General features: G+C 40.4%; 1 protein-coding gene across 6 annotated transcripts in view; it reads left to right on the top strand.

Annotated features, from left to right (window-relative positions):
• The window catches only part of KIAA0825 (KIAA0825 ortholog), a 406,249-nt gene that overhangs the window by 80,266 nt on the left and 301,039 nt on the right, over positions 1 to 24,944 (top strand). For all 6 annotated transcript variants that reach the window (XM_034773042.1, XM_034773043.1, XM_034773037.1 and 3 more), the window contains one exon: positions 23,228 to 23,396. In XM_034773042.1, the coding sequence (XP_034628933.1) occupies positions 23,228 to 23,396 (169 nt within the window). The remainder of the gene's footprint in view (positions 1 to 23,227; positions 23,397 to 24,944) is intronic.

The raw sequence follows: 24,944 nt of genomic DNA, 5'->3' as shown, positions 1-24,944 counted from the left end.
TGGAGACCACTGCTCTATTGCTTAACAATGCAATTAATCACGCTTAATTTTTTTAATCACAATTAATTTTTTTTGAGTTAATAGTGTGTGTTAACTGCGATTAACTGACAGCCCTGTTTTTAATTTGTTTGTAATATGCTTTTGCCTGGTCAACACACAGGCTGGACTAACCGTGTTAGAACACAGTGTGGACACAAGTAGGTTTTTAAACTGTACTTAAGTAAACTTATTAACTTCTTGAAAGCCTTGTGAAGGTTCTTGGGGACATGCCATCTTAACATACTCATGTGTAAAGTAACAATAAAAACAAAACTTCCTCCTACAGAGACTTAATATATCCCCTCTTCTTCAAGTGGTAGTCCCTATTGTATTCTACAATGGGTTTATTCATGCACACCATGCTCCCAGAGCCAGAGAATTTGAAAGTAGCTTCCATCAGTCCGCACATGTGCCTTGGCTCACTTTGTGCCTCTGACTGAGAGGATAAAGGGCAGGGCAGACAGACCATCTCTCTACTTCCTCCTCACCGTCACATGATCCAAGTCAGAACCTCCAGTGGCCGTAGCTTCAGCTTCTTCCTACAAGATAAGATTTAGCTTTAGCTTTGTAAATAGTTTTAGCAGCATATACAGTTTTTACAGTTTACTGATTTTATAAATCTCTTAGTGTTAAACTTAGCCTTCTTTTGGCAGGGAGGGGGTGAGGAAGGGGGAACCTGCCACCACTTATATGGGTACTGGACTATGCCCAGAACTTCTGGCTTCAAACATTGCGCTTCTTGCCTACGATCTTTCTTGGTCAGTGATGACTACCAGTGCTGCCTGTACTGCCTTGGGGAAGCCCACATTGCAGCGAGGTGCAGTATCTGCCAATCATTCCCCAGCCGTACCTGAGAAAGGTGGGAACTTCATCTCCAGAAATACCTCATGGAGAAGACTATGAGGCCTCAATCAGATCCAGGCTGGAAAACTGCCCTATACATCAGCCTGATTCATCAAGGAGTGTGCTGCTGCAAAGTCCAACTCTGGTGTGGGACAGTCTGCTTCCACAGACCACCCTCTCCCGGGGGAAGGGGATCTTGTCAGAAGTCCAGAAAGCATTCTCATAAGCATGAGATTAAGTCTTCCTCTAAATCCACTTTGAAGAAGTCAGATTTGGCTCTTAGCAAGCCCATCAACTTGGCCTGTGAGGACTTAGGATATCCTAAGTCCCAGAGGCACAACAAGAAAGCCCAAAAACATTGGGCTACATTGGTACCGGACCACAATCCATTGAATGAATGGGAAAGGCAGTAATATTTTGATATTGGTACCTTGGTCCTAAGAGACAATTCATCTCTAAAAAATAGTGTGTAGATTTTCTGTTACATAGGTGGTCATCTACTGTACTGTCAGCATTTATTCCTGTAGTACATTTTTTGTGACATTAGAGCTTTTGAAAGATACTAGAATGATAGTACTAACATCCTCTATTTAACAAAAATAGGAATATCCCTTACCTGCCAGCCTTCATTAATTTGCTTCTAGTTCATAAGCAAGGATCATCACTGAGTTGAAAGGATAGTACAGTTTTATTCCCGTTCAGTCTTTTTTCTGTCTGCAAAGAAAGACGCTCTTTGGGATGTGGGCACTGGTTCCTTATGACCTTGCCTAAGACCACCAACTCATTTCACAGTGGCCACCAAACAGTCAATGGCTAGCAAATAGCCAAGTCGGTCCCAGGATATTAGCGAGGCAAGGTGGAGGAGGTAATATCTTTTATTGGTTCAACATCTTTTGGTGAGAGAGACAAGCTTTTGAGCCTACAAAGAGTACTCCAAGTGTCACAGCAAAATGCAAGGTGGAACAGATTCACCCACTTTGTCTCTCTCTCTCTATAACAGCTAGCAATGATTTTTAGCCATTATTCACCTGGGTCATATTCAGATCAGTAATTTCAAATTGAAAGACTCCATTTTCTACTACCAATCCTCTGAGTATCTAATCCTTTACTGGGAGCATAAGATTTTCCTCCTACTTTTTAGCTGGTGTAAGAATGTAGGAGAGCATGTTGGAGCTACTTTCTAAACAAGTAAGTTAGTAATAAGACTATTACTGGAATACTGTGTGCAGTTCTAGCATGCATACATTAAAAGGGATGTAGAAAAATTAGATAGGTCCAGAAAAATGCCACAAGATTGCTATAAGGTTTGGAAACTCTGCTGCACAGTGGGATATTTAAGAAGCCGAGTCAATCTATTTAGTTTAGCAAAGAAAAAGATACATGTGTGACCCTAAGAGCACCCCAATGTCAGTTGATGCACTGTTGTCATGATATATATCTAAAAGATGGCATGTAATATATCACTGGTAAACTAATAACTCACTGATCATTAATATTGTGTGATGTGTGTACAATAAATTCACAAAGGACTTTATAGGTATGTGCTGGAAATATGTTTTTAAAATGTATTTGGCAAGCAATCCCTATGCCACACCTGTTGCAGCCAAAGGAATGTCTCCTATGTAAATTAAGCAAAGTGTGACTAAAGAAAAGAAAAGTACGTATACATACAAGGTAAACAAAGCCATCAAGAGAGTAAGTGAGACAAGACAGCCTCTTAATCTCAGTTGGGGATGGGAGATTGTACTCCCAGGAAGCCTTCTTGCCTCTCAAAGCAAGGTCAATGAACTTTGGGAAGATATAAGGAGAGAAAAAAAGCCATTTTGGCATCCTTAACCCGAGGAGAAAAAGGAACTGAGCACTTTGGCCAGGATCCTTCACAGATGTCAAAGTGTCTGGTCAGTCATGCTGGAAAAGAGACTTGGTGAGAATCCTTTCTATATTCCTTGCATTTGTTATCACTTAAACCTATGACTTTTTGTTTAATAAAATTGTTTTACTTTTACTATAAACCAGTTGATTAAAATGTGTTGATTAAAATGAGTGTCGAGGTAGTAAGCTACTGGGTACTGTTTCTTTAAAAGGGGCAGTGAACTTAACTTCTGAAAGTGTTCTACAAGAGGGATGTAAACTACAGAGCAGGGCCGCCCGGGGGGGCAAAGTAATCTGCCCCTTTTTTTATGTCTGCTCCCCCGCTTTGCCCCAGGTCCCCTGAATCCTCTGGGCAGCCCTGCTACGGAGCAGATGGTTTGGGGAAAATTCAGGGCTCGGGAGGGCATTGGGGTCACCCTGCAAAAAGTAACTGGGTGGTGGAAGTCAGAGGGTGACTTTTGCATGCTTGTATACTGACGGCTGGAGTTGCTGCTATAGCATTTAAGGCACCCAGAATTGCAGAGCAGGTATCAACACAACCCATTACTGGTCTGACCCCCAAAGCCTCACAATGAGGTAGCTTGATCATGGTCTTTAGAATACCCTATGCTTTCATGAATCATCTCCCTGTTTAGGAATTTAGTTTAACAGATAAAGGCACATCAAGATCCAGTGACTGGAAAGTGAAGTTAGACAAAATCAAACTGGAAATAAGGTGTATGTTTTTAGCAGTGCAGGCAATTAATAATTGGAACAGTTTGCCAAGGGATGTGATGGATTCTCAGTCACTTTAAATCAAGATTGCCTTTCTAAAATATGTGCTGTAGTTCATCCAGAAGTTGTTGCCTTGAAAAAGGAATTATGTGGTGAAATTCTCTGTCCTGTATTATGCAGGAGATCAGATAAGATGATCATAGTGGTCCTTTTGGGTCTTAAATCTGAGCAGTAGATGTGTTGAGGCTGCCAGTTTTTTATAAAAAGAGTAAATTCAAATTTGGAAGAATTGCTAGTTTTAGAAATAAAAATCAAGACATCCATTTTTTTAAACTTTTTTATTGTGGCTTTTCTTTTGAGTAAAATTTGGATACAAAATAGCAGTAAGATTATAGAACAATGAAATAAGTTACCTGATATTTACAGCTGTGTTGAGTTAACTCCAAACTCAGTATTAATGGAAGCTATACTTTCCAATATACAGATGATAAATCTCAGACCTTCCCTCTGTCAAACAGGGTGGGGGTCATCACTGTTAAATGTCCATAATATTCCAAAGGAAAAGGTGTTTTGCTTTTATAGGGGGCGGGGAGCAAAAGAAAACATATCAATCATTCTCCACAGAGTAAGCTGTTAATTAAATAGACTAGAACTGAACAGAATAAGCATTACAAATGTGAAGCTATATTAACCTTATCTGTCAGTTCTTTGGAGAGTGTAAAACAAGTTGCACCATCAGAATAACAGCAAGTTATCAAAAACAGTGAGGGCACACACTATTTTAATAAAAAAGATATATAAATATAATGAGAAAAAATATCCTGTAAAATTTTTCTGCATCAGGCCCAGTTAAAGGTCATCAGTTTATGAATCTCTTCATGATTTTTCACTTGTGTCTTATCCATAAGTTGAATTAATTGTGTGTCCTAAGAAATAAATGATTTATTTATCATTTATCATTATGGATAACCTGGTGCTTATTAGCACACAATAGTACTAAAGCATCAACATCCTCCTCTACAGTTGCCTGTAATCATGGCACATGTTCTTAATTTTGGCTGCATGGCAGGCCTCTGTTGTAAGATGAACAGGAACTTTCTGGCTGCACTCCTTTCCCCCTCCCTTTGCAGTTCCTAAAAAGAAAGTTTTTGTAAGGAAAGCCATTGCAAGAATTACTGTTAAGTATCTTCCCACCACCATGTAGAGCAAGTCTTCTGATCCATCACAAATGATGGCCTGGGCCTGGGCCTCAAGCTCAAAGGGGGCCTCAAATTTAGACACTTGTTCATTTTTTGGCATTTGATAAGTTTCACAACTTGTTTTTATGTGCATCCCTTTCTGACCAAAATGTGACACACTCTCTCAGCTTAGAGCTGCAAAGTTAAGCAAATTAGAGGTGTGATTTGGTAAAAGACATAATTTTTTTGTTAACTGATACAAATTGTGTCATATTTAAAGAGTTAAAAATGTTCATAAATATTAATAAAAATATATCGGTTCTGATGGCACAAGATTAGACTGTGATGAATGTGTCCTCTCAGATCAGCTGATTATGTAAACAAACCACTACTAGTGGCTGGTGCTGGATCAAGTGCGTGTTGAAAGATACAGAATTGTTACATTTTAGGGTCTTTATAGTTTTACGTCTAGTTGACTAAGGAATTATTTATGTGTGAGAATTAATCATTATTATCTTCATATGATAGCTAAAAGAGGTGACTGGTTAGTTGGTTGAGCCCTAGCTTGATAGCTGGTCCATCATAGGCTTTCGTAGTCTATAGGCCCAGATTCAAGGTGAAAATTTGTGAGGACCATCTTGTACAGTGAGTTTCATGAGGACACACATTTGAAATTTTTGGACATTATCCCTCTGTCTGTATCCTTGTCTATGTTTACTATATATATATATGTCATCTCTTTGTCTTCAGCTCAGCTGTTATATTATACCTTGCGTGCTTGAGTTTTGATTCAGTGATAAGGATAATAACCTGTCTGACTGTTTCATTTTGTGTTCTTAATTAGTATTTCTTCGTTTTAAGTCTTTTCAGCATTTGTGTACATGGTTACAGCAAAATATTTCAAGTGTGGAAAGGCTACATATTGACCAGATAGATCACTATGAAGAGGAGATTTGAAAGTGGTGCAAGCAAGAGACGGTGAAAACAACTGAGTGAAGCAGCAGCTAAGAGTTCAAAGCCAATAATTTCATTTCTCAAACCACTGGAAAACACACCTTACCCAACAAACAATGCCACAGATAATGAAAACTCCGCAACTGCAACAAGTGATATTTCAATGCCAATACCCGAACATGAGGACAGTAGTCAAGAAGGAGATGTGCCAACAGTAACAGATGCAGCAGAAGATCCTGTGTACGATCAAGAAACTCAACAGCAACAGGAAGATATAGATCTTACGCAGCAAGAGCAATTCATTAGTACTAAAGGTTTGACTGTGACTGACATTGGAATTATTGAAAAGAGCAGTGCTGCCCAAATGCAATCTTTTCTTCAAATTAGTTGTTTTGAAATTCCAAGTAACATTCCACGAGATGCTGATAATCATGCTTTCCTTACTCGTCTGCTGACAAAAACTCTTCCAAATGGTGTACCTGCACAAGAGATTGATTATGCTGGAGTACAGAAAAACAATCTCTGTACTGTGCACCCTGCTTCATTTTGAACAAAAGTACTACAAATGTATCAGTTCTCTCTGATCAGTCAGGATGGAGCATCAACAGAGGTTGGAGGAAGTTGAAAGACCGAATACCATCACATGAGAGTTCAGCGTCACACAAAGAAAACTATGTTGCATGGAAATCAGCCAGTAGGGCAGCATCAGCTGAAAGTTCAGTTCAGAATTTACTCTTGACTGAACTCTCTACAGAAACTAATAACTGGAAAAAACTACTTGAGCGCATCCTGAATATCATTATTTTTCTTTCTGAGTGGGGATTGTCTTTCTTTGGTTCCAGTCAACGTACTGGTGATTGTCTGGCTATGCCAAAAGAATGACAGGAGACATTAGATATGGGTTTAATCAGGCCACAACTTTATTATTAGATAGATGTCTGGGACTAACCCGGAGGATAAAATGTGCAGTGCAGGTGAAAAATTTATGTCCCTCCAGCAGATGCACTGCACCTCCAATTCCAACCAATTTGGAGGGGGGCGGGAGGCTTCCATCAGTTCCCCCCCCCCCCCCGGCCCTTTTCATCCAGGTCCCTCTAGCAATTCCCTTGCTGGGACCAGGTCCCTCCAGCAATTCCCTTGCCAGGACCTTACCGACCACCCCCCCTCGTAGGAGGGGTTAAGGTGGACTAGAATGATGGGAGGTTGGCTTCCTGCTGTACTAATCAAAGGAGTCCCCCACTGCCCCCAGCTTGCTCAGTTACCAAACACCTCTCCTTAATTCCTTTTCCAAGCTATTTATCCATTCTTTTGTGCCTTAATTTATGGAGTACCTGCACTGAACATCTGCTATACACTTAAATAAAGAGTTGTGACATATGGCCTATCGCCCATCATGCCATGCATGAACAGAGCCCACCTGAACCTGCTGCGAGGAAGGCAAAAAAACCCCACTGCACCTGGCCAATATGGTGGTAAGAGAAAAATTCCTTCCCAGCCCCCCTTAGGAGGGCTGCTAGTGTAATGCCCACAGCAGATATAGCTAAACACCCAGCATATTTGTGACCTAAATAGGCCAGCCAGACAAACCCTCTGCCCCACTTAAAGTGCAGGGCAGAGATCGTGCAAATGGAAACTTTCTAGGCATAGTTGAGCTCCTCAGCAAATATGACCCACTTTTATCAAAACATGTTAAACATGTTTGAGAATCGCAGGAGAGTCAAAAGCGCATGCAAGTCCATTACACTGGTCTACAATTTTTGAGAAGTCGTCTGCTTCAGAGATAAAATGTGCTATTTATTATGTATTCTGATGTGCTGAATTCAAATATGACAATTAAAACAACTGATTGGCTACTGTTTCTAAGATATTTAAGTTTTTACATTTTATGTCTATGTATATTGTGTAGAGAGTAGAGTTTTAATCATAAATTGTAAACCTAGGTCTTTTCATTTGTTTATGGTTGCTTTACATGATAATATTTCACCTGTCCTGTTTATGTAACACTTTAAAAATCAGCAAAAGGGTTATATAAATAAAATTTATTATGAAACAAAAGGCAAAAAACTATTATGTACATAGTTTAGTCCTATTCAGTGTCTACTCGGCGCTTCTTGGCTTGTCTCTTGTATTCATTAAATGGAGCATCTCTTGTCACTGTCCAGCAACAGTCTGCAAGCATTGATGGGCTCCATTTGCCCTGATCGCGTTTCTCCATTGTTGCAATGTCCTGGTGAAATTGCTCGCTGTGCTCGTCACTCACTGCTCCGCAGTTCGGTGGAAAAAAAAAATCTAGATAAGAGTGCAAAAAATGTATCTTTAGTGACATGTCACAACCAAGGCTTTTGTATGCCTTGAGGAGGTTTTCCACCAACAACCTGTAGTTGTCTGCCTTGTTATTTCCGAGAAAATTTATTGCCACTAACTGGAAGGTTTTTCATGCTGTCTTTTCCTTGCCACGCAGTGCATGGTCAAATGCATCATCTCGAAGAAGTTCACGAATCTGAGGACCAACAAAGACACCTTCCTTTATCTTAGCTTCACTTAACCTTGGAAATTTTCCATGGAGGTACTTGAAAGCTGCTTGTGTTTTGTCAATGGCCTTGACAAAGTTCTTCATCAGACCCAGCTTGATGTGTAAGGGTGGTAACAAAATCTTCCTTGATTCAACAAGTGGTGGATGCTGAACACTTTTTCTCCCAAGCTCCAATGACTGTCGGAGTGGCCAATCTTTCTTGATGTAGTGGAATCTCTTGCACGACTATCCCATTGGCAGAGAAAACTGAAGTACTTTGTGTATCCAGTCTGCAGACCAAGCAAGAGAGCAACAGCCTTCAAATCACCACAAAGCTGCCACTGATGTTGGTCATAGTTTATGTACGTCAAAAGTTGTTTCATGTTGTCATAGATTTCCTTTATATGGACTGCATGACCAACTGGAATTGATGGCAAAACATTGCCATTATGCAGTAAAACAGCTTTAAGACTCATCTTCGATGAATCAATGAACAGTCACCACTCATCTGGATCGTGAACGATGTTGAGGGCTGCCATCACACCATCGATGTTGTTGCAGGCTACAAGATCACCTTCCATGAAGAAGAATGGGACAAGATCCTTTTGACGAACATGGAAACCCTAACATCACCTGCCAGGAGATTCCACTGCTGTAGTCTGGAGCCCAACAGCTCTTCCTTACTCTTGGGTAGTTCCAAATCCCTGACAAGGTCATTCAGTTCACCTTGTGTTATGAGGTGTGGTTCAGAGGAGGAGGATGGGAGAAAATGTGGGTCCTGTGACATTGATAGTTGAGGACTAGAAGTTTCATCCCCTTCCTCTTCCTCGTCTGACTCAAGTGAGAATGATTCTGGTGCATCAGGAACCGGCAGTCCTTCTCCGTGGGGTACTGGGCATATAGCTGATGGAATGTTTGGATAATGCACAGTCCGCTCTTTTTCTTCTTTGACACACCTTTCCCAACTGGAGCCACCATGCAGAAGTAACAAATGCTGGTATGATCTGTTGGCTCTCTCCAAATCATTGGCACTGCAAAAGGCATAGATTTCCTTTTCCTGTTCAACCACTGGCGAAGATTTGTTGCCCAAGTGTTGCAGCATATGTATGGGGCCCACCTCTTGTCCTGATCTCCAATTTTGCAGCCAAAAGAAAGGTGATAGGCTTTCTTAACCATAGTGGTTATACTGCGCTTTTGTGATGCAAAAGTCACTTCACCACAAACATAGCAGACGTTATCTGCACTGTTCAGACAAGTACGAGGCATCTCTGCTCACTTTGGCTAAACAGAAATGTGTCCCTTTGCAAAATCAAACACTGACAAATAAGAGAGCACAACACTGTATGATTTCTAGAGCTGATATAGGGCAGTTTGTTCAGCAGAGTGATGTAAGCTTCGTTATGATTGCATCATCCATGACTTCTAGGAATAACATGATGCAATTCATATCATGTATGACGCAATACCAGCTTCAGATTGCATCATTCATTGTTTTGCCTAAAAAGCAAGTACTGTCCAAACCCAATCATAGATTTATTCATAGATCCAGTCAAAGATGTATTTTAGTCATTTCTGGTTTAAATTGAGATCCCTTCCCTTTATAACTCACTTATCCTCCGCCATTCCCAAGTCAAGGGTCATGATATACTGACCCAATAGCATATCTTGAAAACTAGAGCCAACCAACAATTTTAAGCATCATTTTCGTTCTCAGTGACCCAGAATTAGTAAAGTTTGACTACATTTATTTCAGAAGCATTTTGGCTGTAGAGCAGTGTTATCTCTCCACACACATACAAAATGAGTTTATTGAGCTATGTGGGTCATTTGTACAAACAGCAATTCTTGATGAGATTTGAAATGCCAAGTATTTTTCAATCATTATTGATGCCACTTCAGATTGTTCTCACAAGGAACAGACTACTATGGTTATTCTATATGTTAAGATTGTCGACAGCTCAACATTTTCAAATGAAGCAAGGTTTATTTTGTTTGATAATTTCACAAGAAAAACTGGAAAAGATATTAAAATAAAATAACATATGGAGATATACCTATCTCATAGAACTGGAAGGTCATCAAGTCCAGCCCTCTGCCTTCACTAGCAGGACCAAGTACTGATTTTGCCCTAGATTCCTAAGTGGCCCCCTCAAGGATTGAACTCACAACCCTGGGTTTAGCAGGCCAATGCTTAAACCACTGAGCTAGCCCCCCTGTTGTACTAGCAATTCTAGAAGGTTTTAAGTTAGATTTTCAAGTCTGCATTGGTCAAGCCTATGACAATGGATCTAATATGGCTGGAAAGTACAAAGGTGTACAAGCAGTTCTGTATTTTCTCCAGCTGTGGAAACCACACACTAAACCTTGTAGGTGTTGACTGTGCTGAATCATGCAAGGAGGCAATTATTTATTTTGGAACTGTTCAGCAAATGTACAATCTCTTCAGTAGAAGTCCACAAAGGTGGGAAATTCTGAAGCAATATCTTCCTGTTTCACTTCATGGGATGTCCAAAACTAGATCGGATTGATGGTGTTCAACCGGTTGCGCAGCATTTGAATTCAGTGAGAAAGGCTTTAAATGAGCTTGAGTCTCTCAATCTCACTGCACAGGCTCGAACTGAACTTCAGTCTATTCAGAAGCACATGTCCAAATTTGAATGCATTCTGATGTCATCTTTGTGGATGAAGCTATTTACAATGATCCACCAAACTAATCTGGTAATTGAAGCACGCAATGCTACACTTGATGTTGAGAGGGATAACATTGAAAGTCTTATCAATGACATTCAACAGATTTGTGAACAATTGGATGCGATCCTGACTGTGTCCAAATTAGTAGCACAGAATATTGGCATTTTATCTGAGCTCTCCACCAATTGCAACTTACCTACTGAATCCAATGCCAAGCAGCATTATAGGGTCAATGACTTCCTTGTTATCATTGACTCTATTCAGTCAAGTCTTGCATGTCAATTTGAGTCACTGCGGCTAATTTGTACCCCTTTGGGGTTTCTTTGGCAGTTCAACAGACTGAGTAATGAAGATCTGCTTTCTGCAGCTGAACAATTGCAGCAACAGAACAACATAGAAATCTGAAAAGATCTCAAGTGATGGTCATCTTCCTCAAATGAATATATTCCATGAACTTTAAATTGGATTGCAAGCCAAAGGAATTGCTTCAAGAAATACTCGAACTTGGATTCTCTGGGGTGTTTCCTAATATCACAATTGCATTGCATATTTTTGTCAGCTTGCCTGCACCACTGGCTTCAGGTGAACGCACCTTCAACGTGTTGAAACAGGAAAAGAACTATCACCATTCAACTATGGGATAAAAGCGTTTGAATTGGCTCGCCATGCTTAATAAAAACTGTGACATTGCATGAAAACTAGATTTTTCCTCAATAATTACTGCATTGATTTGCACAGAAAAGGGCTAGAAAAAGCATTGGTTAAATAAAAAAAATGTTAAAATTATGTCTCACTCTTTTTTTGGTGCCTTATTTTGTTTTCGTGTGTGGTCATTTTTTATTTGATTATGGCTAGGGGTCTCAAAAGCTGGAAGTGGCCTGGGCCTCTCTGGACCTCTGAGAGGGCCTGCATATCAGTATGGTGAAGCTTGCCTTGCCAGTTCCTTCATGTTACTGATTTTGTAGCTAAACAGGACATAAGTCTTCACTGTTGTCAAGAAGTGACACATTCACTTTAAAAATCATCTTTCAATAAGGGTAAGTTATCCCAATGATTGTGTTGATTTAACACTGAGTGACTTAGGAAGTTCCAGACTGAGTTTTCAGATTAAGACATACCTGCATGCACTGGAACTCCTTGAGCAGAACAGGATGGTGGCAGAATTGCTAGCATAAGGATTTTCAGTTCTTGCATTCTCTTTTTGCCATTAAGTTACTCTCTGTCCTCCATTCTGCATTGTCAGAAATGTCAAGATGATGGAGTTGCAGGTAGCAAGGGATGTGAAGGGTAACAAGAAGGGTTTCTACAGGTATGTTAGCAACAAGAAGGAGGTCAGGGAAAGTGTGGGACCATTACTGAGTGGGGGAGGCAACCTAGTGATAGATGATGTGGATAAAGCTGAAGTACTCAATGCTTTTTTTGCCTCAGTCTTCACAGACAAGGTCAGCTCCCAGACTGCTGCATTGGGCAGTACAGTATGGGGAGGAGGTGAATAGCCCTCACTTGTGAAAGAACAGGTTAAGGACTATTTAGAAAAGCTGGACATGCACAAGTCCATGGGTCTGGATCTAATTCATTCCAGGGTGCTGAGGGAGTTGGTTGATGTGATTGCAGAACCATTGGCCATTCTCTTTGAAAACTCGTGGCGATCGGGGGAGGTCCCGGACGATTGGAAAAAGGCAAATATAGTGCCCAGCTTTAAAAACGTGAAGAAGGAGAATCTGGGGAACTACAGACCGGTCAGCCTCATCTCAGTTCCTGGAAAAATCATGGAGCAGGTCCTCAAGGAATCCATTTTGAAGCACTTGGAGGAGAGGAAGGTGATCAAGAACAGTCAACATGGATTCACCAAGGCCAAGTTATGCCTCACCAATCTGATTGACTTCTATGATGAGATAACTGGCTCTGTGGATATGGGGAAAGCAGTGGATATGATATATCTTGACTTTAGCAAAGCTTCTGATACAGTCTCCCGCAGTATTCTTGCCAGCAAGTTAAAGAAGTATGGGTTGGATGAATGGACTATAAAGTGGATAGAAAGCTGGCGAGATCGTTGGGCTCAGCAGGTAGTGATCAACAGCGTGATGTCTAGTTGGCAGCGATATCAAGCAGAGTGCCCGAAGGGTTGATCGTTTTGTTCAACATTTCATTAATGATATGGATGATGGGATGGATTGCACCCTCAGCAAGTTTGTGGATGACACTAAGATGGAGGGGAGAGGTAGATACACTGGAGGGTGGGGATTGGTTCCAGAGTGATCTAGAAAAATTGGAGGATTGGGCCAAAAGAAATCTGATGAGGTTCAACAAGGACAAGTGCAGAGTCCTGCACTTAAGACCGAAGAATCCCATGCACTGCTAGGCTGGGGACCGACTCGCTAAGTTGCAGTTCTTCAGAAAAGGACCTGGGGATTACAGTGGACGAGAAGCTGGATATGAGTCAACAGTGTGCCCTTGTTGCCAAGAAGGCTAATGGCATATTGGGCTGCATTAGTAGAAGCATTGCCAGCAGATCGAGGGAAGTGATTATTCCCCTCTATTTGGCACTGGTGAGGCCACATTGGAATATTGCGTCCAGTTTTGGACCCCCCACTACAGAAAGGATGTGGACAAATTGGAGAGAGTCCAGCAGAGGGCAACGAAAATGATTAGGGAGCTGGGGCACATGACTTACGAGGAGAGTCTGAGAGAACTGGGCTTATTTAGTCTGCAGAAGAGAAGAGTGAGGGGGGATTTGATAGCAGCCTTCAACTACCTGAAGGGGGGTTCCAAAGAGGATGGAGCTCGGCTGTTCTCAGTGGTGGCAGATGACAGAACAAGAAGCAACGGTCTTGAGACTTGCAGTGGAGGAGGTCTAGGTTGGATATGAGGAAAAACTATTTCACTAGGACGGTGGTGAAGCACTGGAATGGGTTACCTAGGGAGGTGGTGGAATCTCCATCCTTAGAGGTTTTTAAGGCCTGGTTTGACAAAGCCCTGGCTGGGATGATTTAGTTGGGGTTGGTCCTGCTTTGAGTAGGGTGTTGGACTAGATGACCTCCTGAGGTCTCTTCCAACCCTAATCTTCTATAATTCTATGATGCTAGCACTAGTTTCAGAATAAGAAATGTGTAAGAAATATGATTTTCAAATACGTTTCATTTTTTTCACTATAAAAGCATTCTTGTCAGCTGAACTTTCAGATTACTTTGCTAAACAAAAGTTTAAATTTCTCTTTATATTCCAGTCCATTCTTTAATTATTTGGTAATTCAGCTATTGTTTTCATTTCGTGCTTGAACAGCTTGGGGTAACATTTTCAACAGCATCTAAGTAACTTAGGCACCTAAATCATGTTAAAAGGTAATGGGATTTAGGGGCCTAAATCATTTAGGTGCATTTGAAAGTTTTACTCTCAGGGGTTGTTGTGTGTTTTTGTTTTGTTTCATCAGCAGTAATAGAATCATAACTAGGGCTCTACCAAATTCACGGTCCATTTTGATCAATTTCATGGTCATTGGGTTTTAAAAATCATACATTTCATAATTTCAGATATTTAAATCTGAAATTTCATGGTGTTGTAATTGTAGGGATCCTGACCCAAAAAGGAGTTGTGGGGGAGGTGTTTCAAGGTTATTGTAGGAGGGGTTGCAGTACTGCTACCCTCACTTCTGTGCTGCTGCTGGCTGAGGTGCTGCCTTCAGAGCTGGGCGGCCAGAGAACAGTGGCTCTTGGCTGGGAGCCCAGCTCTGAAGGCAGAACCACTGCCAGCAGCAGCGCAGAAGTAAGGATGGCATGGCATGGTATTGCCATCCTTACTTCTGCACTGCTGCCTTCAGAGCTGAGCCCTTGGTCATCAGCTGCTGCTCTCCGGCCACCCAGCTCTGAAGGCTGCTCTCCGGCCACCCAGTGCAGAAGTAAGGATGGCAATACCACGACCTCCCCAAAATAACCTTACAACCTTCCTGCAACTCCCTTTTGGGTCAGGACTCCCAATTTGAGAAACACTTGTCTTCCCCATAAAGTCGTAAGAACTTAAGAAAGCCCATACTGGGTGAGACCAAAGGTCCATCTAGCCCAGTATCCTGTCTTCCGACAGTGGCCAATGCCAGGTGCCCCAGAGGGAATGAACAGAACAGGTAATCATCAAGTGATCCATCCCCTGTTGACCATTTCCAGCATTGTGTAGTATAGGGTAAAAGCTCACAGAAGACCAGATTTCACAGTGGGGAGAACAGATTTCAGTCTGTGATGTGTTTTTCATAGCCATGAATTTGGTAGGGCCCTAATCATAACATAAAGGCCCACTGTTGTGACCTTTCAGATTATGAATAATCCTTAGTCTTGTACTGGAGGTAATGAAATTACCCACAGGAATAGAGTGACCAGAGAGCAAATGTGAAAAATCGGGACAGAGGGTGGCGGTAATAGGAGCCTATATAAGAAAAAGACCCAAAAATTGGGACTGTCCCTATAAAATTGGGACATCTGGTCACCCTACACAGGAGTGAGGATTTACTCGCAGGATTAAAGGCTTACAGGATCCAGCCCTTAGACCCTGTGGCGGGGCGAGTGCCCCACCCCCATGTCAGAGGGGGCTAGAAGAGGCCAGAGCGGCTGCGCAGGCTGGCAGCCAATCTGGAAAGGGCTTACTGAGAGCCAAGCAGGGCCGACATTAGAGCCAGGAAATCGGGGCTAAGCTAGGCCCTATATAAAGGCTGCCCAGAAGAGCAGCAGGCAGTCTGTCCCAGACCTTCATGGGGGAAGGTCTGTCTCCAGAGCTGGGAGACTAGCACTTGGGACAGAGCAGTGCGGGGCAGGCTCAGGGGGAGCACAGTAGAGCTCCAGCCCAATACCTGCCAGACTGCGGCCCCTGACAGAAAGGGCCTAGAGGGTGCGAGGGGCCAGAGGGGAAGTGGCCCAGGGACAGTTGGACAAGGGAAGAGAAGGAGGGCAGGGAGGCTGCCACTAGAGGGTCCCTGGGTTGGGACCCAGAGTAGTGGGCGGGCCTGGGTCCCCCCCTTCCCCCTTGTACTGCACCTGGCCATGCAGTAGGGTGGCTGAGTCAAACTGCAACCGGCCCTTGAGACGAGGGGCTAGACTTTGGAGGTTGTGGTTGGCCAGTGAGGCCAGTGCAAGGACTGCTGAATACCACCCCACCCCAGAAGGGGGTGAGGATAGACTAGGGTGCACTGCCAGAGCAGTGGCCTGAAGAGTACGCCACCAAGCGAGGAGCAATGCAGGTCCAGACATCAGTGAGGAAGAGACGACGGACGGAACACCACTGGCAGAGGGAGTTCCCCATGAACTGAGCTAATTCCCGGAGGTAACCAGCGGAAGGTGCCACGGTGGTGAGTCCCAACACGTCACAGACCCCGATCAGTGGGACTATTAATAGAATCACAGGACTGCTCATAAAGTTAAGTGTGTGCCAAAGTCTTTGAAGGACTGGGGCCTAGGTGTGTGTAAGGTATAATTTCATTTTTATGTAGTGTAATTAATTCACTGTACTAAAATATTCTACATTAATCAGCTAATTACAGTTATAATTTTGTCCTTAGTCAAAAAGCAATTAAATGATTAATAAAACATCTCCTTTTTAAAATCATATTATATGACTTATTTTTTAAAATATAACTATTAACTTATTAAATGAGATTTTTGCATCCCAGTTAAATACAGGATTGTATATCTTTAGCAAATTGAGATGTATACCCCCTTATTAAGACACGGGAAATCAGAAAACTATTTTTCTTCTAGACTACAATGAGATGTCAGGAGATTGAGTTGCAGGCTGTCTTGCCTAGTGGTCAGAACAGGACTCCGGCTTAATGGTCGAAACAGGCATTAGCATCCACATGCCAGACCCCAGGGTCTAGCCGGAGTCAGAGCCAGTGATCAGAGCCGAGGGTCAGAACCCAAATGCCCGAGTCAAGGGGGAATCAGAACTGGGTTGAGGTTTAGAACCATAGTCTGAGTCCAAATGTCCGAGCCAGAAATTAGAGCAGGGGGTTAGAACTGTATTACTTGGAATCAGGGAAGGCAGGAGCAGGACTGGGTCTAGGCTAGAGCAAGGGGTGAGTACAGAGGAGGGTCTGGGCTGGAGAAGGATTTGGAATGAAGCAACCAAAGGAAGACACAGAATCCACAGGCATGTACGGTGAGCAGCCACTGATATTCTGCAGCTGCTGGGATTAAGAGCAAACCACCCAACTGCCTGAGCCAAGCAGTGGGGTTCTGTTGTGGGCCATCTGTGCCCATTGGCTGCCCAGTGACAGGACAGGCACAGCTACGGGCCCTCATTCCTGGCATGAGATTTCAGTTTGAGGCTAGCTTTTGACTATATTTTTTATCAGAACAGTTGTTAGACTGTTTACTTTGATACTTTGAAAGAAGCATTACGTATTTTAGCTTATTTCTTTGTACACTCAGAAAATGGACATAGAATTTTTTAAGTTGTTTATTCAGTGGCCTGATTCTTAAGTATGTTGTTGACTGATGTAATTCATACAATGGAATATAGATATACTATAAGTATTTGTTAAATTATAATTGAAGTGTCTTACAAAACCTTGTAAAAAACAGGAGGGAAAGTAATACTGAGATTCTGCTTCACTACCATATGATATGAACTAAAGAATATGCAAAAGTTTTTATCCAATGCAAAAAGTACAGTTTTAGACAAAAATGTGATGTTTAGTTTATTGGGATAAAAAGATCAAATAAAGTGAACTGAACTATCATTATTTGTACCTATAGGGAGGTCCACTGAAATTTGTCTGCCTAATCTCTTTATCAGTGCTAGGACAAATTGCTAAAATATCTGGTCCTGGAAAGGCTTTAGCCTATTAAAGGTTTGTAGTTCATTGGCTAGTACCCTGATTCAAATGTCAGAGATTAGTATAAAAGCTGATTTAAGCTAATTGAAACTGATTTAGGTAAACTAACGACACCTGAGTCTTTACAATTCACAATGCTGTAATCTGTTAGGTTTCATTGAATGAGACACATCAGGCTCATAAATAAAAGTATTTGATATAGTGTCCCAGGAGCTAAGGTGTATGAACAGGGCATTGGATTTCATAGTCCTGAGAACAGTTTACACAAGTTAAAAAGATACATGCCAATCTTTTATTGTGTTCAGAACTGGTATTCATGGATGGGGTTATCCCATCAGGAAATTGAGTGGGCCATGGCCAGAGAGGTATTATTTTTCATGGAAGTCCTTTGCATTCATGAAAAGGCCCTTTGATACTCAGAAGATATTTGTTTCAGTGCACTTAATTTTAAACTTGCTCAAACTCGGAGTTGTCTTGAAAAGACCTTTACTTCATCTTTTTATATAGTGTGTTTTATAGACCACCCACACGTGATTAATTTTAAAGAGGTTTTCATATAATTTTGAATTGGTTGTTGTCAGTGAGGTTGGTTTCTGAAGATGATGCAGTTATAAAACTTGGCATCTTCATATAATAGAGTAGATGCTTTCTGAACTGTTCATTTCACATATTTTTAAATATATTACAATACACTTTCTCACAGTCCTGAATACAAAGCTTCTACTGATAAAGTATGTAAGAGTAAACTGTTGTAAAAGGACACATTTGAAATTATGTGACTTTTAAGTGACCTACTGATGATTATTTCAGAAACATATGAACATATTTTGCCCAATATATTTTTATTTTTGATCTTCCCTTCACATTTTGAAGGAATCTTAAGAGTTAATGCAGTTATGAATATCTTTCACACTCCAAGTTTGCAGTAGGCTTCTTTTTTACTGAGCCAGCTGTAATTATTTATTTAAATTATTTTAAAGGGATAAATAGAATAGGCCCCAAATTTAACCCACTGTTGAAAATATATTGATAGTATACATCATCTGGATTCCAGAAATCTTTTTGAGGAAATAAATTGCTATTATTTTTGTAAAGGAAACAACAAATTTTTAGTTACTATTTATCTATCACTGTTTTTGCCAGTTCATTTATAATTTCCTTTCCTACCACAAAATCCAATAAAAAATAAATACACATTAACAAACCCAGTTCCCAGAGCTATGAGATGACATAAGTGAGATCACTGATGCTGATCAGAAAAAGGCAATAAATGAGATAAAGGAAGGTTGGTTGTGATGCACAATAAATGAAAAAGGGAAAGTGTAAATGTTTGCTAAATGTAAGATGGAAAAAGTCCATTAGAAAAGTAATTATTTTAAGAGGTTATTGCAAGCAAAATTTAAAAATAAAAATATGATCACTGGGTGGGTTGCAGCAATGACCTTTTACCTCTGATTTCTGGTTCACTACTAACTTAGCCTGAGTTAGTACTGTCTGAAGTTTTTTGCCACTTAATAGCTGTCTTTTTAGAGCAAACTGAAAAAAAAGTTTTCTTGCTTTCATGGAAAATTAAGTTTTTCATAAAATGTTTTCAACAACAAAAAAATTCAATCCTTTAAATTAAGCAGAAAAGCGGTGTCACTTTGGTTTTTGAAAACTGATTATATATATATATTTTTAAATTACATTTTGGATTTTTTCCATTTTTGTTATTCAATGTAATAGAGCAGTGGTTTTCAACCTGTGGTCTGCAGACCCCTGTCGGTCTGCAGACCATGTAGTAGAGGTGTGACAGGTTCCCCTCGGGGTGACACCTGGAACTGGAGTGCCACTGAGTCGTCTGACTGACCAGTCTGGGCCCCTCGGGGTGACACCTGGAACTGGGGTGCCACTGAGTCGTCTGACTGACCAGCCTGGGCTTCCTCTCACACTGTGCTCCTGTGACAAGCTCTAGACCGCTCCTGGTCTTACACTTTCCACCAGCATTTACACAGGCAGGGACACACCTAGCTGTTGTTATATGCAGGCTTTGACCAGCCACTGCATTAACCAACAATAGAAAGGCTACAGCCAAGATTACCCCTAGCTTTGAAGCCTACGACCCCAGAGCTATACCGTCCTGCCCTGGTCAAAACCCCAACCAGTATGAATTTATTACTCGGTTTGCCTCTTCCTCAATGTGGTAACTAAGCTGAGATTTTTCCCCAGACACTTCACTTAAAGGCACACTGGTTTAGGGTAAAATATAAAACAAGTTTATTAACTACAGAAAGATAGATTTTAAGTGTTGATACATGATAGCAAACAGATCAAAGCATGTTACCTGGTAAATAAACAACAATGCAAATTAAGTTTAACATACTAGAAGAATAGGATTTGAATTAACAATTTCTCACCCTGACTGATGATACAAGCAGGCTTGCAGATTCTCAAGGCACAAGCTGCACTTGTTTTGCAGCTTGGGATCCCTCTGCCCCCCGTTGCAAGTCCTTTTCTTTCGGAGCTTCTCTCAGGTGTTGAGTTATGGGGGAGTGAAGAACAACAGATGATGTCACTCCCTGCCTTAGTTTTAGCATATGGCGGGAACCCTTTGTTCCAAAAACAGTTCCCAGCCCAGTTTGTGGAAAAACACAGGCAACCAGAATGGAGTCCAGAGACATGGTCTGGTCACATGCCCTTGCAGAGTCATGGCAGCTATTACTTACAGGCTGGCCAAAAGGTCCACAGGAAGGCTAAGCTATTCCACAGCCCATTGTCTTTGTTGATGAGTCATTAACTCTGTTTGGCTTCTTCATTGTTGTACCTGAAAGGCTGGCAGTGGGTGTTTTCCAGAATAAGCCCATTTGAAATACAGATCCATAATCAATATTCATAACTTCAGGTACAAAAATGATATATGCATATAAATAGGATAATCATATCCAGAAAATAATAACTTTTCCAATGACACCTTACATGACCCATCTTGTACAAAATGCATCATAATTATGCCATTATCCTGTAATATTATGATGATGAATATGCGGTGTAATGTCACAAGGCGCCCATGGAAGGTTGTTGTTACCATACAACAGTGATTTTCAACTGTGGTGTGTGGAGCCTGGGGGTCTGTAGAGTATGTCTAAGATTTCCAAAGGGATCTGCACCTCCATTCAAAAAGTTGTAGGGGTCCACAAATGAAAAAAGATTAAAAACTGCTGCAATAAAGTAAATGATACCTAGTATTTTTGTTTGTTTTTTCTTTTTTCCTTTCTTTTCTTTTCCTGCTCTCTGACTTTTTAAAACTTGCTGAACTTTTGGTTACTGAGTGGCAAAAGGAAAATATGAAACTCAGCAACATTTTAAAAAATTCTTCAACTTTTAAAAAGTTAAGAGCAGCCAAATCACAGTAACTTTTGTAAGTTTTGAAATATTACAGAGATTCATTCTTTTTCTCTTTACACTATAACACTTTTCCAAATTTGGATGTTGGAGTAGAAAATGGACAAACCACTAACCTTTAAATCATTGAAAGAGTGAGGAAGCCCTTGGAGAATGGAGATAAGAGATAAAGTCAGTGGCATAGGCCAGCGGTACGTATGTAGGGTCTTGAAGTGGAAGCCAATGAAAGAGTTCAAAATGGGGGTTACAGGACACATTGAAGAGTTAGGAATTTTTTAAGGCCCGGCTTGACAAAGTTTTTAAGGCCCGGCTTGACAAAGCCCTGGCTGGGATGATTTAGCTGGGAATTGGTCCTGCTTTGAGCAGGGGGTTGGACTAGATGACCTCTTGAGGTCCCTTCCAACTCTGATATTCTATGATTCTATGATTCTATGAATTTAATTGTAGTGGTTGCATTTGAATGGCCAGGTTTTGTGTGTGTAATATATGTTTATTAACACAATAGCTTAGTGATGATTGCTCTCAGTGCAATTTCATAGTCCTATTATGAATGCACCTTATTTCTGGTTACAGTATTTAGAAAGCCCTTTTTCCCCTTAAATTGGCTACCTAATGACTGCTGACTTTGTCCCCACTTACCTCTGAATTGCCTCCCACACTTGGGGGCACCTCCTGATACACACAATGTATCAGTACCTGTGGGAGAACGTGCACATACTCTGGTTTTTGCTGTCTCTCCAAAACCATTAGCAGCTGATGACTAACTTTAAATATTAATAAAATTAAATCTTACAATAAAGAGTTCTCATATATGTGGGATTGAACTCTCCATCTGCTAGTATATGCACTTTGCTGCCCTAACCCCTGTTAAATACCCAATAACCATAGGTACTCAAGACAGAAGTGGAATAGGGACCAGTAGCATAGCAGGTAAGGCATGTGTGTGTCTGGTACCATGAACTTTTCACTGATAACTAATATTATTACCTTACTGTAATTTGAATTAATTCTATAAGGAAATAGAGGATTAAATTTTCATCTACATCCTTTACCAGCAATAAATGAACTTGCAATAAATAAACAGAATCAGAAAAAGATAATCCAAACTGAAAACATGTATATAATCAAAATCATCTCTGATTTTGATAAAATAGATCTTGGATCCACACCAGTAAAGTAGTTCAGGATAAACATGGGTGTACCCACTTCTCATTTGGGGAATATGGCAATTGTGCGGCCTGGAACACCGACAAGTTTGATTTTCCCAATTTTTTTAAACCACAACACCATTGATCCATGCCATTGCTGGTTCTGATTTTGTAAGACTAAAATCTAACTGATATTTAATATTTTCATATTAAAGAATAGTAGATGCTCAAGGGAAACATTAAAAAATATAGAAACAGAGTTATTTCTAAGACATTTTTCTTTCTTTTCCTCCTTTTTCTGGTTCTGGGGACATTTTCATGGAAACAGAATCTTTGTTTCTAAGGCGTTCAACTGTTCCTGCTATTTTTCCCCAACCTGAAACCCTAATGATTTCCACACAAAGCATTTGTGATGTCACAAACAAGGTTAAGATTTTAGGTAAGAGTAAGGAACAAGAGTAGATCAACTCGTAAGAAAGAAATATTTTATTTTTCATTCAAATATTCTAGTGAGGAAAAGGGAAAGAAAATATTTGCTTTACCAGCAGAAATGTCTCTAAAATTATTTTCAAGTTTTTCAGTGAGGTGTCAGCAGATCCGTAAGTAACTGCTACAATATATGATATGTTATAAAACAACTGCTGATTGCTGCAGAAGCAGAATGTCACATTTAGCTGTGAATGCAGTAGTTGATTCTGCTTACAGTCTTTATTAATCATAAAGGCCAAATCCAGTCAGTTTTATGTTGAGTAATGCCTTACTTTGTAAGTAGGCTTACTCAAAAATATGGGAATATTTGAGGATCAAAGTACTACTTAGTTTGAATAAAGCTGGTGGACTCTGGTCCTAAGAAAATTTACTGTAGATCTACTCTCACTCCATTAGGAAATGTTAGTCCTGGAGATTCAGACGTAATACTCTTAAGCCTCGTATCAGACATGTTATGTTATAATGTTATATAAATCTAAAGTATTTTCCTCTTGAAAAGATATGCTATATAAAAAATTTTCATCTTTAAATAATGAGAAAAGTTTCAATGCTTGTTTTTTTGTTTGTTTGTTTGTTTGTTTGTTTTTAGTGTGGAACAATGTCTTAAAGAGCTACAGTCAGAAGTAAATGAGACTTGTACTGATGAGCTGTTACAAAACACAACTGACTGCCTTCACTGGCTGAATAACTGCAGTTTCAGTTCCCTCAAGCCTTCTTCTACACCTCATGGAGAGTTGATCGAATTTCTTAAAACTCTGGTAAAAAAAAAAAAAAAGCTTCTACAGTTTTTATATATTTGGGAAAAAATACTTATACAGTTTTTTAATGTATTCTTTTTTACTTATTCTTTTATAGTTTCACACGAGTGAATATAGAACAGAATTTGAATAAAAGAGTCAGTATCTCTCTTTCTTTTACTCTCCTTTTTTGGTATAAATAAGAACCAGAGAGACTATAGCCCCGTGGTTAGGGCACTCGCTTGGATGTGAGAGACTCAGATTTAAGTCCCTGCTCTGAATCAGGCAGAGCAGAGACTTAAAGCTGGATTTCCCACATTCCAGGTGAGTGCCCTAATCACTGGACTACTGGCCAATTGAGGGTACATATTCCCTCTTTCTGTCTAACCAGAAATTCCGTCCTGGACTTGAGAAACAAATTCACATTTTTTGATGGAAAAACACTTTGTCTAAAAATTCTTTACTTGTAATAATGTATTCACTAGTTCTGCTGCTGCTACTTTGCCAGACTTTCCAAAAACACCTGTGCATTGGGTATAAGGAGCAGAGGTGCAGTGTGTCAAGGACCAGGACTTCAAAAGCAACCCCCCCCCCACCTTCATTTATGCAGTTGAACTGTACTGATTCTGCCAAGTCATGGCCCACCACAGAGAAGAGGGCAGGATTTTCCCCCAGGAAAGATGCAGTCATTGATGATACAGAAAAATAAAGGGTTGAATAAATTTTTTTTCTTGTACTGACTTTATTGCAGATGGTCCTTTAATATTTGTGAAGTAATCTTAGGAGAAGGCAAATGAGAACAGTTTTATCATCCTGTCTCACCCATTCTTTCCAAAAAATCCAAGCACATTCATTGTACAGATAAGACTAGAAGTATAGGGAGGCACATGGGGATTACTTTTGTGCCAGAATATGATATTCTTACTCCATGAGAAATATCGTATATCGCAAATTGTCCCATTGACTTCAATGGAACCACTTGCGATGTAAGGTACTGTTCAATGTAAGTCCGGTTTTTACAATCTGATCTTTTATGTCCAAAGTGAATACTTGCATGCATTGAATTTTATTACTCAATTGACTTAATAATTTCTTGTTTGAAAACTTTTAACTAATTATCTTACTGTTATAGATGATGGATTTCAGAGTAGCAGCCGTGTTAGTCTGTATCCGCAAAAAGAACAGGAGTACTTGTGGCACCTTAGAGACTAACAAATTTATTAGAGCATAAGCTTTCGTGGGCTACAGCCCACATCTGGGCTACAGCCCACGAAAGCTTATGCTCTAATAAATTTGTTAGTCTCTAAGGTGCCACAAGTACTCCTGTTCTTTTTGCGGATACAGACTAACACGGCTGCTACTCTGAAATCCATCATCTATAACAGTAAGATAATTAGTTAAAAGTTTTCAAACAAGAAATTATTAAGTCAATTGAGTAATAAAATTCAATGCATGCAAGTATTCACTTTGGACATAAAAGATCAGATTGTAAAAACCGGACTTACATTGAACAGTACCTTACATCGCAAGTGGTTCCATTGAAGTCAATGGGACAATTTGCGATATACG

Source organism: Trachemys scripta, chromosome 6 (genome assembly GCF_013100865.1).
Source record: "Trachemys scripta elegans isolate TJP31775 chromosome 6, CAS_Tse_1.0, whole genome shotgun sequence".
Classification (NCBI taxonomy): Eukaryota; Metazoa; Chordata; order Testudines; family Emydidae; genus Trachemys; species Trachemys scripta.
The sequence above is the reverse complement of the archived record's forward strand: the minus strand, read 5'-3'. Positions and strand labels throughout refer to the sequence as shown.